The 16,078-nt window shown below is 41.8% G+C and overlaps 1 protein-coding gene across 3 annotated transcripts in view; it reads right to left on the bottom strand.

Annotated features, from left to right (window-relative positions):
* Positions 1-16,078, bottom strand: part of pomt2 (protein-O-mannosyltransferase 2) — a 120,414-nt gene that overhangs the window by 76,799 nt on the left and 27,537 nt on the right. For all 3 annotated transcript variants that reach the window (XM_078561921.1, XM_078561922.1, XM_078561923.1), the window contains 4 exons: positions 12,343-12,451; positions 11,300-11,408; positions 5,831-5,990; positions 4,470-4,576 (listed from right to left, as the gene is read on the bottom strand). In XM_078561921.1, coding sequence (XP_078418047.1) covers positions 4,470-4,576; positions 5,831-5,990; positions 11,300-11,408; positions 12,343-12,451 — 485 coding nt within the window. The remainder of the gene's footprint in view (positions 1-4,469; positions 4,577-5,830; positions 5,991-11,299; positions 11,409-12,342; positions 12,452-16,078) is intronic.

Here is a 16,078-nt window from a genome sequence, read left to right on the forward strand (position 1 = left end):
CACGGGATCCCCTCTGGGTCCAGCTCTCGCTAACATTTTTGTCAGTTTCCCTGAGATACCCGATTTTGATGGAATGAGCCCTAACTCCCTACCTGGTGCATATTTCCAATACGTAGATGATACTTTCGCAATCTTTGAGTCTGCACCTGCAAGGATTTCCTTTCTCTCTTCAATATGCTTCAACCTGCCCTCAGATTCACCTATGAAGTAGAACTGTCTAATACATTCTTTTCCTCGACATGCTACTCGAGAAATCCACTAATATGAGTTCTCCACTACAATCTACTGCAAACCTACCTTCACTGGTCAATATACACTTCTGGATTCTAATAACTCAGCATGCTATGAATTTGACCTCAACATCAATCTTGTAAATAGGGCCCTAGCCCATTTGCTCACCTTGCAAGCTTGATGCAGAAATAGGCTGCATTAAAGCTAACCTGTAGGACAATGGCTATCCCCATCAGATCATTGTTTGTTGTGTATCATGCAAACTCACAAACGGGCCAAAAGCTGCCACTTTCAGACCTGAAATCTGCCCAATCTACCTCACTTTGCCCTTCCAGGGTAATTTATCTCAAGAATTTGAACAACATGTTAAGACAGGCATTTGACACTGCTACTCTGCAGTAGCTACGCAAATGGTATTTTCCATTAACAGGATGCTGCTGTCAGTCCAGAAAGATGTTCTGTCTACCATATAATTAATCAGCGATGTGTATGAATTTCAGTGCCAGTGCGATGCCAGCTGTGTAGACTATACTTCCCAGCAATTGGCTGATCGCATCAAACAGCATGCCCTTTGGTTGTTCGCAACAGATTACAGACCATGCTCTACCAGCCCACGCTTGCAAAACTCAAAACAAAATGTCTGTTAGATGTGATTCTGCAACTGGACAACATTTGCTTCCTAAATGCGCAAATAGCGACACTAACAACCAATTTAAGATAATCATTTACACTTGCTAGAAGCGACATACATTTGTGCACAGGACCCATTCTCTGTAAACAAAAAGAACATGTTCAAGCTCCTCAGACTCTTGAATTACCCAGGAGCTTGGAGAGCCTTTGGTTCCCCGTTGCTTTCGCCATGGCAATGCCTCGGCCAGAGTTGACTTGCCAAACAATCAGCACCCTTTCCTCCTGTGGTATAAATTGTTGCGATCGTCTGAAATTTGGCCTTCCTGAGTTTGTCCTGATGAGCCCAAGATGAAAAGCTTTGGCAACATGTCTCTCTTTTCAGCAATATTCAAGTTCTGTACTACCAAGCAACTGTTTAACAGAGAAAGCTAATGGAAGGAACACAATGGGTGATGTCTATATGGATTTTAAGAAAGCCTTTGACAAAGTACCACATAAAAGGCTGGTTAACAAAATTGAGATTCATGGAATAGGAAGGTCAGTGTTAACTTGACTGTAGGACAGAAACCAGTCAGTTGTGGTAGAGAGTTATTTTTAGATCAGAGGAAGGTAGAAAGTGGTACTCCCTAATGGTCAGTGCTAGGACCACTACTTTTTTTGCAACATATAAATTACTTGGATACTGGAATGCATAATAAAATTTTCCGATGATACCAAACTTAGTGTGGCAAACAGTGAAGATGACAGAACATAGGCCAGCAGAATGGACACACAAGTTGCAGATGCAATTTAACAAAAAAATTTATTCTTTCATGGGATGTGGGAGTCACTGGCAAGGCCAGCATTTGTTGCCCATCCCTAATTGCCCTTGAACTGAGTGGCTTGCTGGGCCATTTAAGAGGGCAGTTAAGAGCCAACCACATTGCTGTGGGTCTGGAGTCACATGTAGGCCAGACCAGGTAAGGATGGCAGATTTTCTTCCCTAAAGGACATTAGTGAACCAGATGGGTTTTTACGACAATCGATGATAGTTTCACAGTCATCAATCACTGAGGATAGCTTTCAATTCCAGATTTTATTATTGAATTTAAATTCCACCAGGTGCCTTGGTGGGATTTGAACCCATGTCCCCAGAGCATTACCCAGGGCCTCTAGATTACTAGTCCAGTGACCGCTACGCTACCATCTCCCCTTAGAAGTGTGAGGTGATGCATTTTGGTAGAAAGGATAGGCAATATAGACATAATGGCACAGTTCTAAAGAGTGTGCAAGGACAGAGGGACTTTGGGATTCATCTGAATAGATATTTGATGGTGGAAGGACATATTGAGAGTGGTTAGCAAGGCCTATGGGATCGTGAGCCTCAGTACATAAGCAGAGGAGTTATGCTGAACCTTTAAGTTCTAGTTAGGCTAGAACTAGAGTACTGCACCAAGTTCTGGTCCCCACACTTTAGGATGGATGTGGGAGTCCTTGAGAGGGTGCAGAGGAGATTTATCAGAATTGTCTCAGGGGTGAGGGGATTTTAGCTACTAGGTTAGGTTGGAGAAGCTGGGGTTGCTCCCCTTTGAGTAAAGGAGATTGAGGGGAGATTTGATAGAGTGGGACAAGTTTATGACAGGTTTGGATAAAGGTAGATATGGAAAAACTGTTCCCATTAGCTGATGGTACAAGGGCTAGGGGACACCAATTTAAAACCTTGAGCAAGAGATGTAGGGGAAATGCAAGGAAGAATTTTTTACTTAGCGAGTAATAATGACTGGAATTTGCTGCCCACGAGGGTGGTGGAAGTGGAAACAATGATTTCAAAACGAAATTAGATGGGCACTTGAAGGAAACTTACAAGGCTATAAGGATAAAGCAGTGAGGGGACTGGGGCGGACTAGATTGCTTGCTGGAGAACCAGCAATAACTTCAATGGGCCGGATGGCCTCCTTCTATACTGTAAATGACTCGGACTGTTACTCCTAAGCCTGCTTTCACTGCCTCATCAGGCAGGGCATTCCAGATCACAGGATATTACTATATATATTTTTTTAAATCCTCATCTGCTCTTGTTCGGCTATCACCTTAAATCTTGTCTTCTTGTTATGGACTGTCTTGCCATGAGTAACAGCTTCTCTTTATTTACTCTTTCAAAGCCTTGCATGATTTTGAATGCCTCTATCAAATACCCCCTAACTTTCTCTGAAGAACAATACCAGCTTTTCCAGTCTGTCCAGATGAACATTCTCAATTCTGGTGCCATTCTCATAAATCTCTTCGGATTCTCTCCAAGGCTTTGACAACCTTCCTAAAGTATTACTGAAAAAAGAGACACTCTGTTGAAGCTTTGCGCTCATCAGGACAGATTCACAAAAATACCAGATCTCAGGGAACGGCAATTTACACTGTATAAGAGGGTGTTGAATTGGCAAGCGGACTCTGATTGATAAAGGCATTGCCAGAGAGAACGCACCAAGGAACAGTTAACTGCCAAACTTTTGTTTAAATTCAAACCAAGCAGGTCAACTCTGATTCCTCAAGGCATTACCATGGGGAATGAACCAAGAAATGGCTGCCCCCCCCAGCTTTTTAGTTGAAAAAGACGCAATGCACGGACATGTTCTTTTTGTCTGCAAATGGGTCAGAGAGTCCACTCACCAACTAATCTGCACCCTCTTATGCAGTATAAATTATTATTCCCTTTGAGATTTCGTATTCCTGAAAATCTGTCCTGATGAATGCAAGACGAAAAGATTCGACAGCATCACTCTTTTCTCAGCAATACTCAAGTTCTGTACTACCAAGCGACTATTTGTATACCTTCCTAAAGTTGTGTGCCCAGAATTGGACAAAACACTCCAGATTGGACTTGACTGGGTGGGTGGGAGGAGGGGATGGAGAACAGAGGGGAAAAATCAGCAAGGTGAGATCCATCCTATGGATGGCATGGTACTTACCTTTAACCGAATACTCAGCAAGTGTTCAGAGGGTAGGTAGATGACAGCTACACAGGAGGCAGTGGTGTAATGGTAATGTCACTGGGCTAGCAATCCAGAGGCCTAAGATAATGCTCTGGGCACATGGGTTCAAATCCCACCTTGGCAGATTAGTAAATCATCAGGAATATAAAGCTAGTCTCAGTAATGGTGACCATGAAATTACCAATTGTTGTTAAAACCCAACTGGTTCACTAATGTCCTTCAGGGAAAGAAATCTGCCATCTTTACCTGGTCTGGTCTACATGTGACTCCTGACCTAAAGGGATGTGGTTAACTATTAACTGCCCTCTGAAGTGGCCTCGGAAGCTCCTCAGTACAAGGGCCATTATCCACATGACATATCCTTCCAGCTGTGACTGGCAATTCATTGCACTCAGGACACTTACAACAAATGAAAGAGAATCCTCTCAGCTTGTGAACTCCTTGGCAGGAGAAACTGGATTGGGTCCAATGAAAGGAGACATTTAAGACCTTTGTTTGAACTGGATCTAAAACTAGGCTCCAAGTGTGAAGAGGCAGGCTCTGGACCATTATTCCATCCAGTTTCAGGCTAATCCTTCAAAAAGGGCTTTGTTTAATAGGTTGGGAGTTTAAGTTTAAACACAATTCTAGTCAGTAACTTACCTTTTGTTCAAAACTAAAAAATGAATTCCAAATAATGCTGTGTAGAACACAAGAGGCAGGACGATGAGACACAAAACTCTTGCTAACAAGTGTTTCCCAAATTCAACCTGTCAACAACAAAATATACATTCATCAGTCAAAGACAAATCTAACTTAACTAAGTAACAATCACTCCACTTAACAACTCTTCACTTTCCTTTCATTAGCTTCCATCAGATCACATCCCCTCATTACCATCTCCCTGCAAAATGCCCAAATCACTAAAATCCATCTCCTCCATGCCCTGTGATGGAGCAGGGAAATCTTGTTTCAATTCAAATTTCTTTACATCCAGCATATCCAACTATCACATTACCACCGTGCCTCTAATGGCTCCATCCTACATGTAATAATTTTGCCATCACCATTTCTCAGGCCTCAAACCAAATTCTTACATTCTCACCATTGCTTCGGTAGAAAGGTATTTTCTACCGTGTCAAACTTGTTGCCCCCGGACAACACAACTCTCTATAAACTCCAAATTGGTCGAAGATTTGAAGACTGCTCCAACAATTGGTAATAACTCTTTTATCCTTCTTCTACTCATGGATAATAGATCCCTCTGACACCTATAATCGATCACAAATTCTCAATTTTATCAATATTATTGTGATGAGTGCTGCTCTGAATCATTTTCACACTTCTCTCCAAATGTTCTGCCTCCTCCCTAGTCTCACAATGTTGAAGTCAAGATTTATTGAGCCAATGCTCAAAGCCAAATGGAACAAAAACCTGAAATTCCATATGAAATACTTGAACTGTACAATTCCAAGGCATTCCCATTTTATAATGATATATTCAGTTTGGTTTTGGTTACACTAAAAGCAGATTACTTAAAGCTTTTACATGAAGTAACCTATATCATCAGGTGATGACAGCTACAGAACATCTTGCAATAATGTTAAGTGTCACTGCATAAAGCATTCTTTGCAGTTATTCAACAATCCAATGCTTCACAGAGGCCAGAACATTCTGTTGGTTTCTCTTCCTATTCACTACTTTGAAAACAAATCAGTGGCTACAGTGCAGTCTGAACATGGTTTTAAATCAAAGTTTTCTGATGTACAGAGCTCGGCCTATCCTGACAGCACGTACACAATTGCCACCCAAACAAACAGGATTTGAGTTCCAACTTTACTTTCTTATGAAAATTTCTGGCATTTGTGTTACCTAACTGACTAAGTTATCCAATCTTCAGTCTTGCTGCTTGGCCCAGTAAATAATGCCCTGGGGCAGTGGAGAAACTGCTCAGAAACATGTCCTACACATTGCTTCTAAAAGGTAAATCTCTGGAACTTGAAACTGTCAGACCAACTGCTTACCAGAGAAATATTGAGTGCTCCCAGAAGCTGCCAGAGATCACAGGCAGTATTAATTCCAACCAGAAGGATCACAAAGATTCCAACAAATTTTACCCCAAGTGCTCCAGCAAGATTAACTCCAGTCAGCATTAGCCACTTCCACCAAGTTAGAGAGAAAGGCCTAGCAACAGAAGGGAAAATGCACGAATGCATGAACATTGTTCGTCATTAATTTCATCCCTTGATCCAAATAATACATAATATGCACACCTGGCAAGAGAACACAGATTAACATTTCAGAACAAATATAACCTACCAAGAGCCATTAATCATTAAGATAAAAGCAAAATACTGCGGATGCTGGCATTGTCTCTTATATACACAATAATTTAAACCATCAAATCGTACCACACAGGAGGAGGCCATTTGGCCTATTGTGCCTATATAAATTCTTTAAAAAAGCTTTCCATTAGTTTCACTGCTCTTTCCCCATAGCCTGCAGATTCTTCCCCTTCAAATATTTATCCAATTCCCCTTTGGAAGTTATTATTGAATCTGCTATTACTGGCCTTTCAGGCAGTATATTCCCGATCAGAGGAGGATAGGCATCAGGAGGGCATGGGTCAAATTTATGTCAGCTTAAATTTAGCACAGTGATACATTGTGACAAGGATAATGAGAACAGGAATATAAACTACTTTGCACAATTTTAAAGGAAGTGCAAGAACATAGACACCTTGGGGCGTATGTATACAAATCTTTGAAGGTCATAGTGTCATTATGGCACAGAAGGAGGCCATTCTGTTCACCAAGCGCATGCTGTCTCTGTAGAGCTATCCAGTCAGTCCTACTCCCCTGCTCTATCCCCGTAGCCCTGCAAGTATACTTCCCTCAAGTGCCTATCCAATTTCCACTTGGCATAATTCATCGTCTCCATTTCCACCATCCTCTGAGGCACAGAGATCCAAGTCATTTACCACTCACTCCGCAAAAAAGTTCTTCCTCACACCCGCTCCCCCCCAGTATCTATTGCCTCAAAACCTTAAATCTGTGTCCCCTAGTTTTTGTACCATCAGCTAATGGGAACAGCTTTTCTTTGTCCACATTATCTAAACCTGTCATTATCCTGAACACCTCTAATAAATCTCCCCTTGATCACCTTTGCTCCAAGGAGAACACCAGCTCTCCAACCTAACTTTGCAGCTGAAAACCCTCATCCCTGGAACAATCTTGGAAAATCTCCTCTGCACCCTCTACAGGACCCTCGCATCCTGCCTAAAGTGTGGTGACCAGAACTTAATGTAATACTCAAAGGGTGGCCTAACCAAAGCTTTATAAAAAGATTCAGCATAATTTCCTTGTTTTTCTACTCAATGCCACTATTCATGAAGCCTAAGATCCCAATATGCTTTGCTGACTACTCGCTTGATTCGTCTTTAGGAACATAAGAACATAAGAAATAGGAACAGGAGTAGACCATTCTGCCCCTCTAGCCTGCTCCGCCATTCAATAAGATCATTGCTGATCTTCTTGTGTTTTGGTTTCCACATTCCCATCTAATCCTGAAAACCTTTGATTCTCTTGCCTAACAAGAATCTACCTTCGATAAAAGCAAAAAACTGCGGATGCTGGAAATCCAAAACAAAAATAAAAATAGCTGGAAAAACTCAGCAGGTCTGACAGCATCTGCGGAGAGGAACAGTTAACGTTTCGAGTCCGTATGACTCTTCAACAGAACTAAGCAAAAATAGAAAAGAGGTGAAATATAAGCTGGTTTAAGGGGGGTGGGACAGGTAGAACTGGATAGAGGGCCAGTGATAGGTGGAGATAGCCAAAAGATGTCACAGACAAAAGGACAAAGAGGTGTTGAAGGTGGTGATATTATCTAAGGAATGTGCTAATTAAGGGTAGAAAGCAGGACGAGCAAGGTACAGATAGCCCTAGTGGGGGTGGGGTGGGGGGAAGGGATCGAAATAGGCTAAAAGGTAGAGATAAAACAATGGATGGAAATACATTTAAAAATAATGGAAATAGGTGGGAAAAGAAAAATCTATATAAATTATTGGAATTATTGGGATCGGAGAGGGGGTGGGGATGGAGGAGAGAGTTCATGATCTAAAATTGTTGAACTCAATATTCAGTCCAGAAGGCTGTAAAGTGCCTAGTCGGAAGATGAGGTGCTGTTCCTCCAGTTTGCGCTGAGCTTCACTGGAACAATGCAGCAGGCCAAGGATGGACATGTGGGCATGAGAACAGGGTGGAGTGTTGAAATGGCAAGCGACAGAGAGGTCTGGGTCATGCTTGCAGACAGACCGAAGGTGTTCTGCAAAGCGGTCATCCAGTCTACGTTTGGTCTCTCCAATGTAGAGGAAACCACATTGGGAGCAACGAATGCAGTAGACTAAATTGAGGGAAGTGCAAGTGAAATGCATATAAATTTTTCTTTTCCCACCTATATCCATTAGTTTTAATGTATGTCCATCCATTATTTTATCTCTACCTTTTAGCCTATTTCGATCCCTTCCTTTCACTCCACCCCCCCACTAGGGCTATCTGTACCTTGCTTGTCCTGCTTTCTACCCTTAATTAGCACATTCCTTAGATAATATCACCACCTGCAACACCTCTTTGTCCTTTTGTCTATGACATCTTTTGGCTATCTCCACCTATCACTGGCCCTCTATCCAGCTCTACCTGCCCCACCCCCCCCCACCCCCAAACCAGCTTATATTTCACCTCTTTTCTATTTTTACTTAGTTCTGTTGAAGAGTCATACGGGCTCGAAACGTTAACTGTGTTCCTCTCTGCAGATGCTGCCAGACCTGCTGAGTTTTTCCAGATATTTTTATTTTTGTTAAGAATCTACCTACCTCTGCCTTAAAAATATTCAATGACCTCACCTCCACCACCTTTCTGAGGCAGAGAGTTCCAAAGTCGCAAAACCCTCGACGATAAAATTTCTCCTGCTGAGGAGCAGGAGTAGGCAATTCAGCCTTTCAAGCATGCTCCACCATTTGATAAGATTATGCCTGATCTGATTGTGGTTTCAACTCCACTTTCCGGTCTGCCCCATAAGCCTTGGCTTCCTTATCTATCAAAAATCTACTTAACTCAGCCTTGAATAAATGCAATGAACCAGCATCGACTGCTTTCTGGGAAGAGGGTTCCACAGGCTCATGAACCTCAGAAAAAAATTTCTCCTCATCCTTGTCTTAAAAGGGAGGCCTCTTATTCTTAAATTGTGTCCCCTAGTTCTCGTCTTCCCCCACAAGGGAAACATCCTCCTGGTATCCACGTTGTCAAGTCCCTTCAGGATTTTATGGGCAGAATTTTACATCCCGTGGGTGGGCCTGTGCCTGACCCAATCGGGCGTAAAATAGCGCCTAATGACATCGGTCTGAGCATCCCAACATCATCGTGCACTCGCACGATATTTCAGTCGGCAGGCACATGCGAGAGTTGGCAGTGTGCCCGCCAACAATTAAGAGGCATATTAAGGCCACTAAACAATTAATCGCTATTTTTTGCTGCCCTTCCAACCTTACAGTTGGCGGACGAATCGGCCAGGTGGCCTTTGCATTTTTGAGGAAACCTCCACCACAGGCAGGATGAGGTTGCCAACATTAATTTTTTAAAAATAAAAATGTTTTGACAGAATTTTTACTGTCTTTGTTCATGTGAGTGAGTCCTTTGTGGCAACATTTTTTCACATTTTCAAAATCTTTACTCTTGATTTTAAAATTCTTCAGCTCCCTGAGGCAGCTCCCCGCCTTGAGGGAATTTCCAGTGCGCAGACTTTTGCGCTGGCCCTCTTCCCGACCCACCCTGGCAGCACTGAGCTACTCAGCGCACCTTTCACGCTGGCTGGCGTTTATTGGCCAGCCTGTGTGAAAGTGCGATGGGGGGCCAATTGCGGGCAGCAGGCCATTTTTCGGCCGTTTCCGAGCCCGCCTGCCCAACGACCCAAAAATCCTGCCCTAAATGTTTCAATAAGATCCCCTCTCACTCTTCTAAACTGCAAAGGGTATAGGCCCAACCTGTTCAAGCTTCCTTCATAAGATAAGCCTTTCATCCCAGGAATGGGTCAAGTGAACCTTCTGTAAACTACTTCTAATGCAATTATATACTTTTTCAAATACGGAGACCAAAACTGTACACACTACTCCAGATGTGGTCTCACCAAGGCTCAATACAATTGCAGCAAGACATCGTTACTCTTGTACTCAAATCCCCTTGTGATGCAGGCCAAAATTCCATTTCCCTTCCTAATTGCTTGCAGCACCTGCATGCTAGCTTTTCGTGACTCATGAACAAGGACACCCAGGTCCCTTTGGGCACCGCTTCCTAACCTCTCACCATTTAAGGAGTATTCTGCCTTTCTGTTTTTTCTACCAAAGTAGATAACTTCACACTTATTCACATTATATTCCATCTGTCATGTTCTAGCCCATTTATTTAGCCTGTCCAAGTCCTCTTGAAGCCTCCTTGCATCCTCCCCACAACTTACATTCCCACCAAATTTTGCATCTTCTGTAAATTTGGAAATATTATATTTGGTCCCCACATCCAAATCATTGATATAGATTGTGAGCAGCTGTGGCCCCAGCACTGATTCTTCCAGTACCCCATGAGTAACAGCCTGCCATCATGAGAATGACTCACTTATTGCTACTCTGCTTTCTTTCCGTTAACTAATTCTCAATCCATACCAGTACATTAACCCCCAATCCCGCGTGCTCCAATTTTGTTTACTAACCTCCTGCGTGGGACCTTATCAAAAGCCTTCTGAAAATCCAAATATACCACATTCACTGGTTCTTCTTTATCAATGCTACAAGTAACATCCTCAAAAAACTCCAACAGGTTTGTCAAACATGATTTCTCTTTCATAAATCCATGTTGACTCTACCCAATTATAACATTATTTTCCAAGTATCTAGCCATCACATCCTTTATAAAATGGATTCCAACATTTTCCCTATTGCTGACGTCAAGCTAACAGGTCCATCGTTCTCAGCTTACTCAGAGAAGGCTCGAGAGAAGCATAAACACCGTCATGGATTGGTTGAGCCAAGTGACATGTTTGTGTGTCATATATCCTATGTAATACAACCCTATATTATGTGAACTGTTTCTGGTTGAACCAGACTATTTGCAACCATGGCGTCCCCGAGAAAAGCTTCCAACTTCATATCTGTATCGTTAACAAGACCATCTACTTTATCTCCATTATAAATTGCCCAACTACACCCCATCCTCAGCTAGTATGCTGTTGAAACCCACATCCATGCCTTTGTTACCTTGACACTAGACTATTCCAATGCTCTCCTGGCCAGCCTCCCATATTCAACCCTCCATAAACTGGAGGCCATCAAAAATTCCACATTCTAACTTGCACCAAGTCCTGTTCACTGATCACCCCTGTGCTCGTTGACTTGCAATGGTTCCCAGTAAAGCAACACCTGGATTTAAAAATTCTCATCCTTTTACCTGTTCTTCACAGCGTCAAATTTGAGCATGCTCAGCACTGCTCCCAGAATAAAGAACATCAGGATGGGATCCAACAGGATATACTGCGAAATAGTAATACATCCAGTATCTGCCATTAGAAAGACATGTTACAATAATACATCTAGCATGTGCCATTAAAAAGACATGCTGAATCTTTGGAGTCATCACTGACTACAAGCTAAACTGGACCAGCAGCATTAACACCATTGGTACAGAATCAAGGCACAGGATAGATACTCTGCAATGACTAACTCCACAAAATCCCTCTACCATCTACAAAGGCTCAAGTCGGGATTGCGATAGATTATTCATTATTCACTACAACAACAGTGAAGAAGCTCAACACCATTCAGGATAGAGCACTTCACAAGATCAGTTCTGTATCCCTGCTACTGGACTCCATCTGCAGCCCCTCCATCCTCAATTTTCAGCTCAGCATAATCAGGCAAAATAAAACGCCGAGCTATAGAGAATGATATCAGAAGGGGTGACTAACAGTTGGTTTAAACAATTGATTTTACATATTAAAGTACCAAAAAAATTACATACTGAAAGCAATGTTTCTTCTGGTTTTTTTCCCTGGGTTCCTTTCTTTCCCTATAATAATTCAACTCCCTATTTTAATACCACATTTTTCATGTATAATGATTTGCATGTAATATTTTAGACTGGAGTGCTAACTTTATTTTACCATGTCTCTGTCCAAAGTCTTTTGCAAAAGTGTTGCTGCATCTTCTGTCAACTGATTTATCAGTAAATAACAAGGTAGGATCAGATGAATAATGTGGCCATATTGAGCAGAGCTTGCAGAGTATCAGATGCAGACAAGTGATAAACAACTCAAAAGGCAAGTTATGAGGCACCCTCGGGACGTATTTCGTTGGCTTACATTTGATATATATAGAGTATGTCAAATAAAAGATATGTTTGTCACAGCACGTGCCTCTGTACAATCAGGATTTTTGAACAGTTGCATGAATGTGGGCTGTGCAGAACACTAATAATTCCAGTAAGAAACTCACCAAAGATAAGAAGAACAGCAGCAAGCAGTGCAGCAGTAAGTGAACCAGACAGCTCCAATATGATGAGATATGCAAAGGGAACTAGGCAGGACCCAAGGGTTGCACAGAGCTGCAGTATGGGATGGGAGAGCACACAAGACAAAAAGAGAACAATTTAGGGTGAGAAGCATAAAGGGCAACTGGACTGTGGAACTATCAGCAAAAGATGCACCCATTTCAAAAAAATGCCCTCTCAATATAATAAAACTGTAATATGTACTATTCAGAGAGCATGTAAATTGTCAACTCTGCTCTCACTTCACCTTGTGCTATACTTTTCATTATTTACACATTAATGACTATCGTGACAATCAAAGTGGTGGAAATAAAAATGAATTTATTTTTATTCATTCATGGGATGTGGGCGTCGCTGGCTAGGCCAGCATTAATTGCCTATCCCTAATGGTGGTGAGCTGCCTTCTTGAACCACTGCAGTCCATGTGGTGTAGGTACACCCACAGTGCTGCTAGGGAGGGAGTTCCAGGACTGTGACCCAAGGATAGCGAAGGAACGGTGATATATTTCCAAGTCAGGATGGTGTGTAGCTTGGAGGGGAACTTCCAGATGGTGATGTTCCCATGTGTCTGCTGCCCTGGTCCTTTTAGATGGTAGAAGTCCTGGGTTTGGAAGGTGAAAATAATGGGGAAGAAAGCACTTTTGATTTCTGCAATACACCTGAACAGATAAACAAAGCTAACTCACAATCCAGCACACACTGAACCACAAATAATGGAGCAACATGAGAAAAAAACCTTAAATGAGAAATATAAACATTGTGTTAGTGTGAATTAAGCTAAAATGCTTTAGAAGGTTGAAAGAAGAGCAATCAGGATTCAAACTGTTTCAGTTAGGCTTCCTTCCTTCAGTCTGGTGTTGGTTGAATGAAGTTTATCCTCCAAAAGAATATCAGGTGAATCATCTAAAGAACAGAGTGCTTAATTGGAAAACAAACCTCTCAACTTTCCATTCAAAGTTTAGGCCTTGTTTCACTGAAACATGGAAATTTACAACACTGCAGAAGCCTATTTGACCCATCATGTCTGTGCCAGAAGGAAAGAGCTATCCAGCCTACTTCCACTTTCCAGCTCTTGGTCTGTACCCTTAAAGGTGACAGCACTTCAAGTGTTTTTTTTTAAATGCCACAAAGCATGCCTCTACCACCCTTTCAGGCTGTGGGATTCTCAATTCCCCTTGCCTTGACAGTGCAAATGATGCCAGAAGTTGTTTAACCTTGGAGTACCCAACATCTTTTACTGAGATGAGGCAGCTGTAGATTGTCACTCAATGATAAAAGTTGCACATGTTCCTCTTTGAATTAACCCCAGTACTCCTGGCACTAACTGGTAGCTCTTTCAGATAGCTGGCAATGACACAATAGTGCATGATTCCAAGTCTCTCCTCATATTAATAGTCCAAATCCTAGGGTTATCCTGGTGAATATGTTGTCCAATCTCTATGGCTTTCGTGAGGCTGAAAACTGCACGCTGCACTCTGTGGCCTAATCATTCCCCCTTTATATAAAATCAAAAATGTTCTTTGCATGGCTTTATCTCCCCCAATTCAAATTTTCAGGAAATTATGAATTTACACATAAAATCCTGATTTAAAGGTTTGCAATTGTGTTGGCAGTTCAGAGAAGGCTCACTCAACTGATTCCTGGGATCAAGGGGTTGTCTTATGAGGAAAAGCTGGACCTGTATCCACTGAAGTTTAGAAGAATGAGAGGTGATCTTATAGAAACGTACAAGATTCTGAGGGGACATGACAGGGTGGATGCAGAGAGGATATTTCCCCTTATGGAGATATCAAAACTAGGGGACATTTTCATCTTGAATGGGAGACCCCTTATTTTTAAACTGAGGAGAACTTTTTACCCCCTCAGAAGGTCAGTACTTCATCACCTGTGGAATTCTCTTTCCCAAAGAGCAGTGGAGGCAGGACTGTTGAATATTCTTAAGGCTGAGTTAGATAGATTCTTGATTAACAAGGGGGTTAAAGGAAGTAGTCAGAAAGTAGGGTTGAAGTCACAATCAGATCAAACATGATCTTAACAAATGGCAGAGCAGGCTCAAGGGGCCGAATGGTCTACTCCTGCTCCAGATTGGTATGTTCATATGTAGAGGTTGCAGCACACTAACAGCCCATTCAGCATTTAGCTGCCATATAGTTTCGAAGGTCTCTGTAGTTTCCCATGTCTCGGAATTTGGGGGCATATCCACTGGAATCTAGTGCTTTGCCTTTCTACAGACCAATTAATCAAAAAAACCTCCTTTTATTTGTCAAAATATCCATCATCTCGCTCAATCACTTCAAGATCCACTTCTTTTTCTGTGCTCTTGATGTCATATTGCTCTCTTTACTAAAACACAACAGTAAGTTCTTAAATAGCCAATCATCTACAAATTAACAATCCGAGCCCACGTTGTTTTTAATAATTTAACAGTATTTTGAATGCAGATCTCTGTTCATTTACACTTTTCATTAAGTTCATTATTTCCAATCCCAGTTATTTCTCCAAGAATGTTTCACCTCATATTTATCCATGTTAAATTGCAACAGCCATTCAGCTAATCTGTCTACAACTTCCTCAGGTGGAAATAAATTAAGTTGCGTTAAACCTTTACAAAGCCTTGGTTAGGCCCCAGCTGACATACTGCGACCAATTCTGGCAGACGCACTTTCGAAGGATGTAAAGGACTTGGAGAAGGTGCAGAAGTGATTTACTCAAACAGTATCAGGGATTAGAGACAGTTACATGGAGAGACTGCAGAAGGTGGTTATTCTCCTTAGAGCAGACAAGGTTAGAGAATATTTGATAGAGATGTTCAAAATTACATGTGGTTTAGGGTAAATAGAATGGCAGTGTCAGACGGGTCAGTGACCAGCAGACACAACTTTAAAGTTAATTGACAAAAAGAGCCAGAAGGGACAGAGATTTCTTTTTCAATAATGCAGCAAATCATTATGGCCTGCCTGATAGGATGGCAGGTTAAAGAGTAAAAGGAAATTGGATAAAAACATGAAGTGGAAAAAGCTGCAGGGCTGTGCAGAAATGGCAAAGAATTGGGACTAAACGGGTAGCTCAAACAAAGAGCCGGCAGATATGACAGGCCGTATGGCCTCCTCCTGTGATGCAAGATTCCACGATTCTAACTTTCTTATGGTCTTCATATTTGCCAAAACATCTTACCTTTGGTGCTATTAGCAAATGTTGATTTTTAATTATCCAAAATTCCCTATATTCAGGGAAGGTTCCATTAAATGGGAAAATATCAAATATAATTCCTTTATTCAAAAAGGGAGGGAGATAGAAAGCAGGAAACTATAGGCCAGTTAGCCTAACATCTGTCATAGGGAAAATGTTAGAAACTATTATTAAAGATGTTATAGCAGGGCACTTAGAAAAATTCAAGCTAATCAGGCAGAGTCAACATGGTTTTGTAAAAGGGAAATCATGTTTAAGCAATTTATTGGAGTTCTTTGAAGGGGTCACATGTGCTGTGGATAAGGGGAACCAGTGGATGTGGACTGTACTTAGATTCCCATAAAGCATTTGATAAAGTACCACGTTAAAGGTTACTGCAGAGAAAAAAAAAATTCATGGCGTAGGGGGTAACATATTGGCATGGAAAGATGATTGGCTGGCTAACAGGAAGCAGTGTTGGCATAAAGTGATGAGTGGCATGGCACAGGGATC

The sequence above is a fragment of the Cetorhinus maximus genome, chromosome 18 (assembly GCF_964194155.1).
Source record: "Cetorhinus maximus chromosome 18, sCetMax3.hap1.1, whole genome shotgun sequence".
In the NCBI taxonomy this organism is placed as follows: Eukaryota; Metazoa; Chordata; class Chondrichthyes; order Lamniformes; family Cetorhinidae; genus Cetorhinus; species Cetorhinus maximus.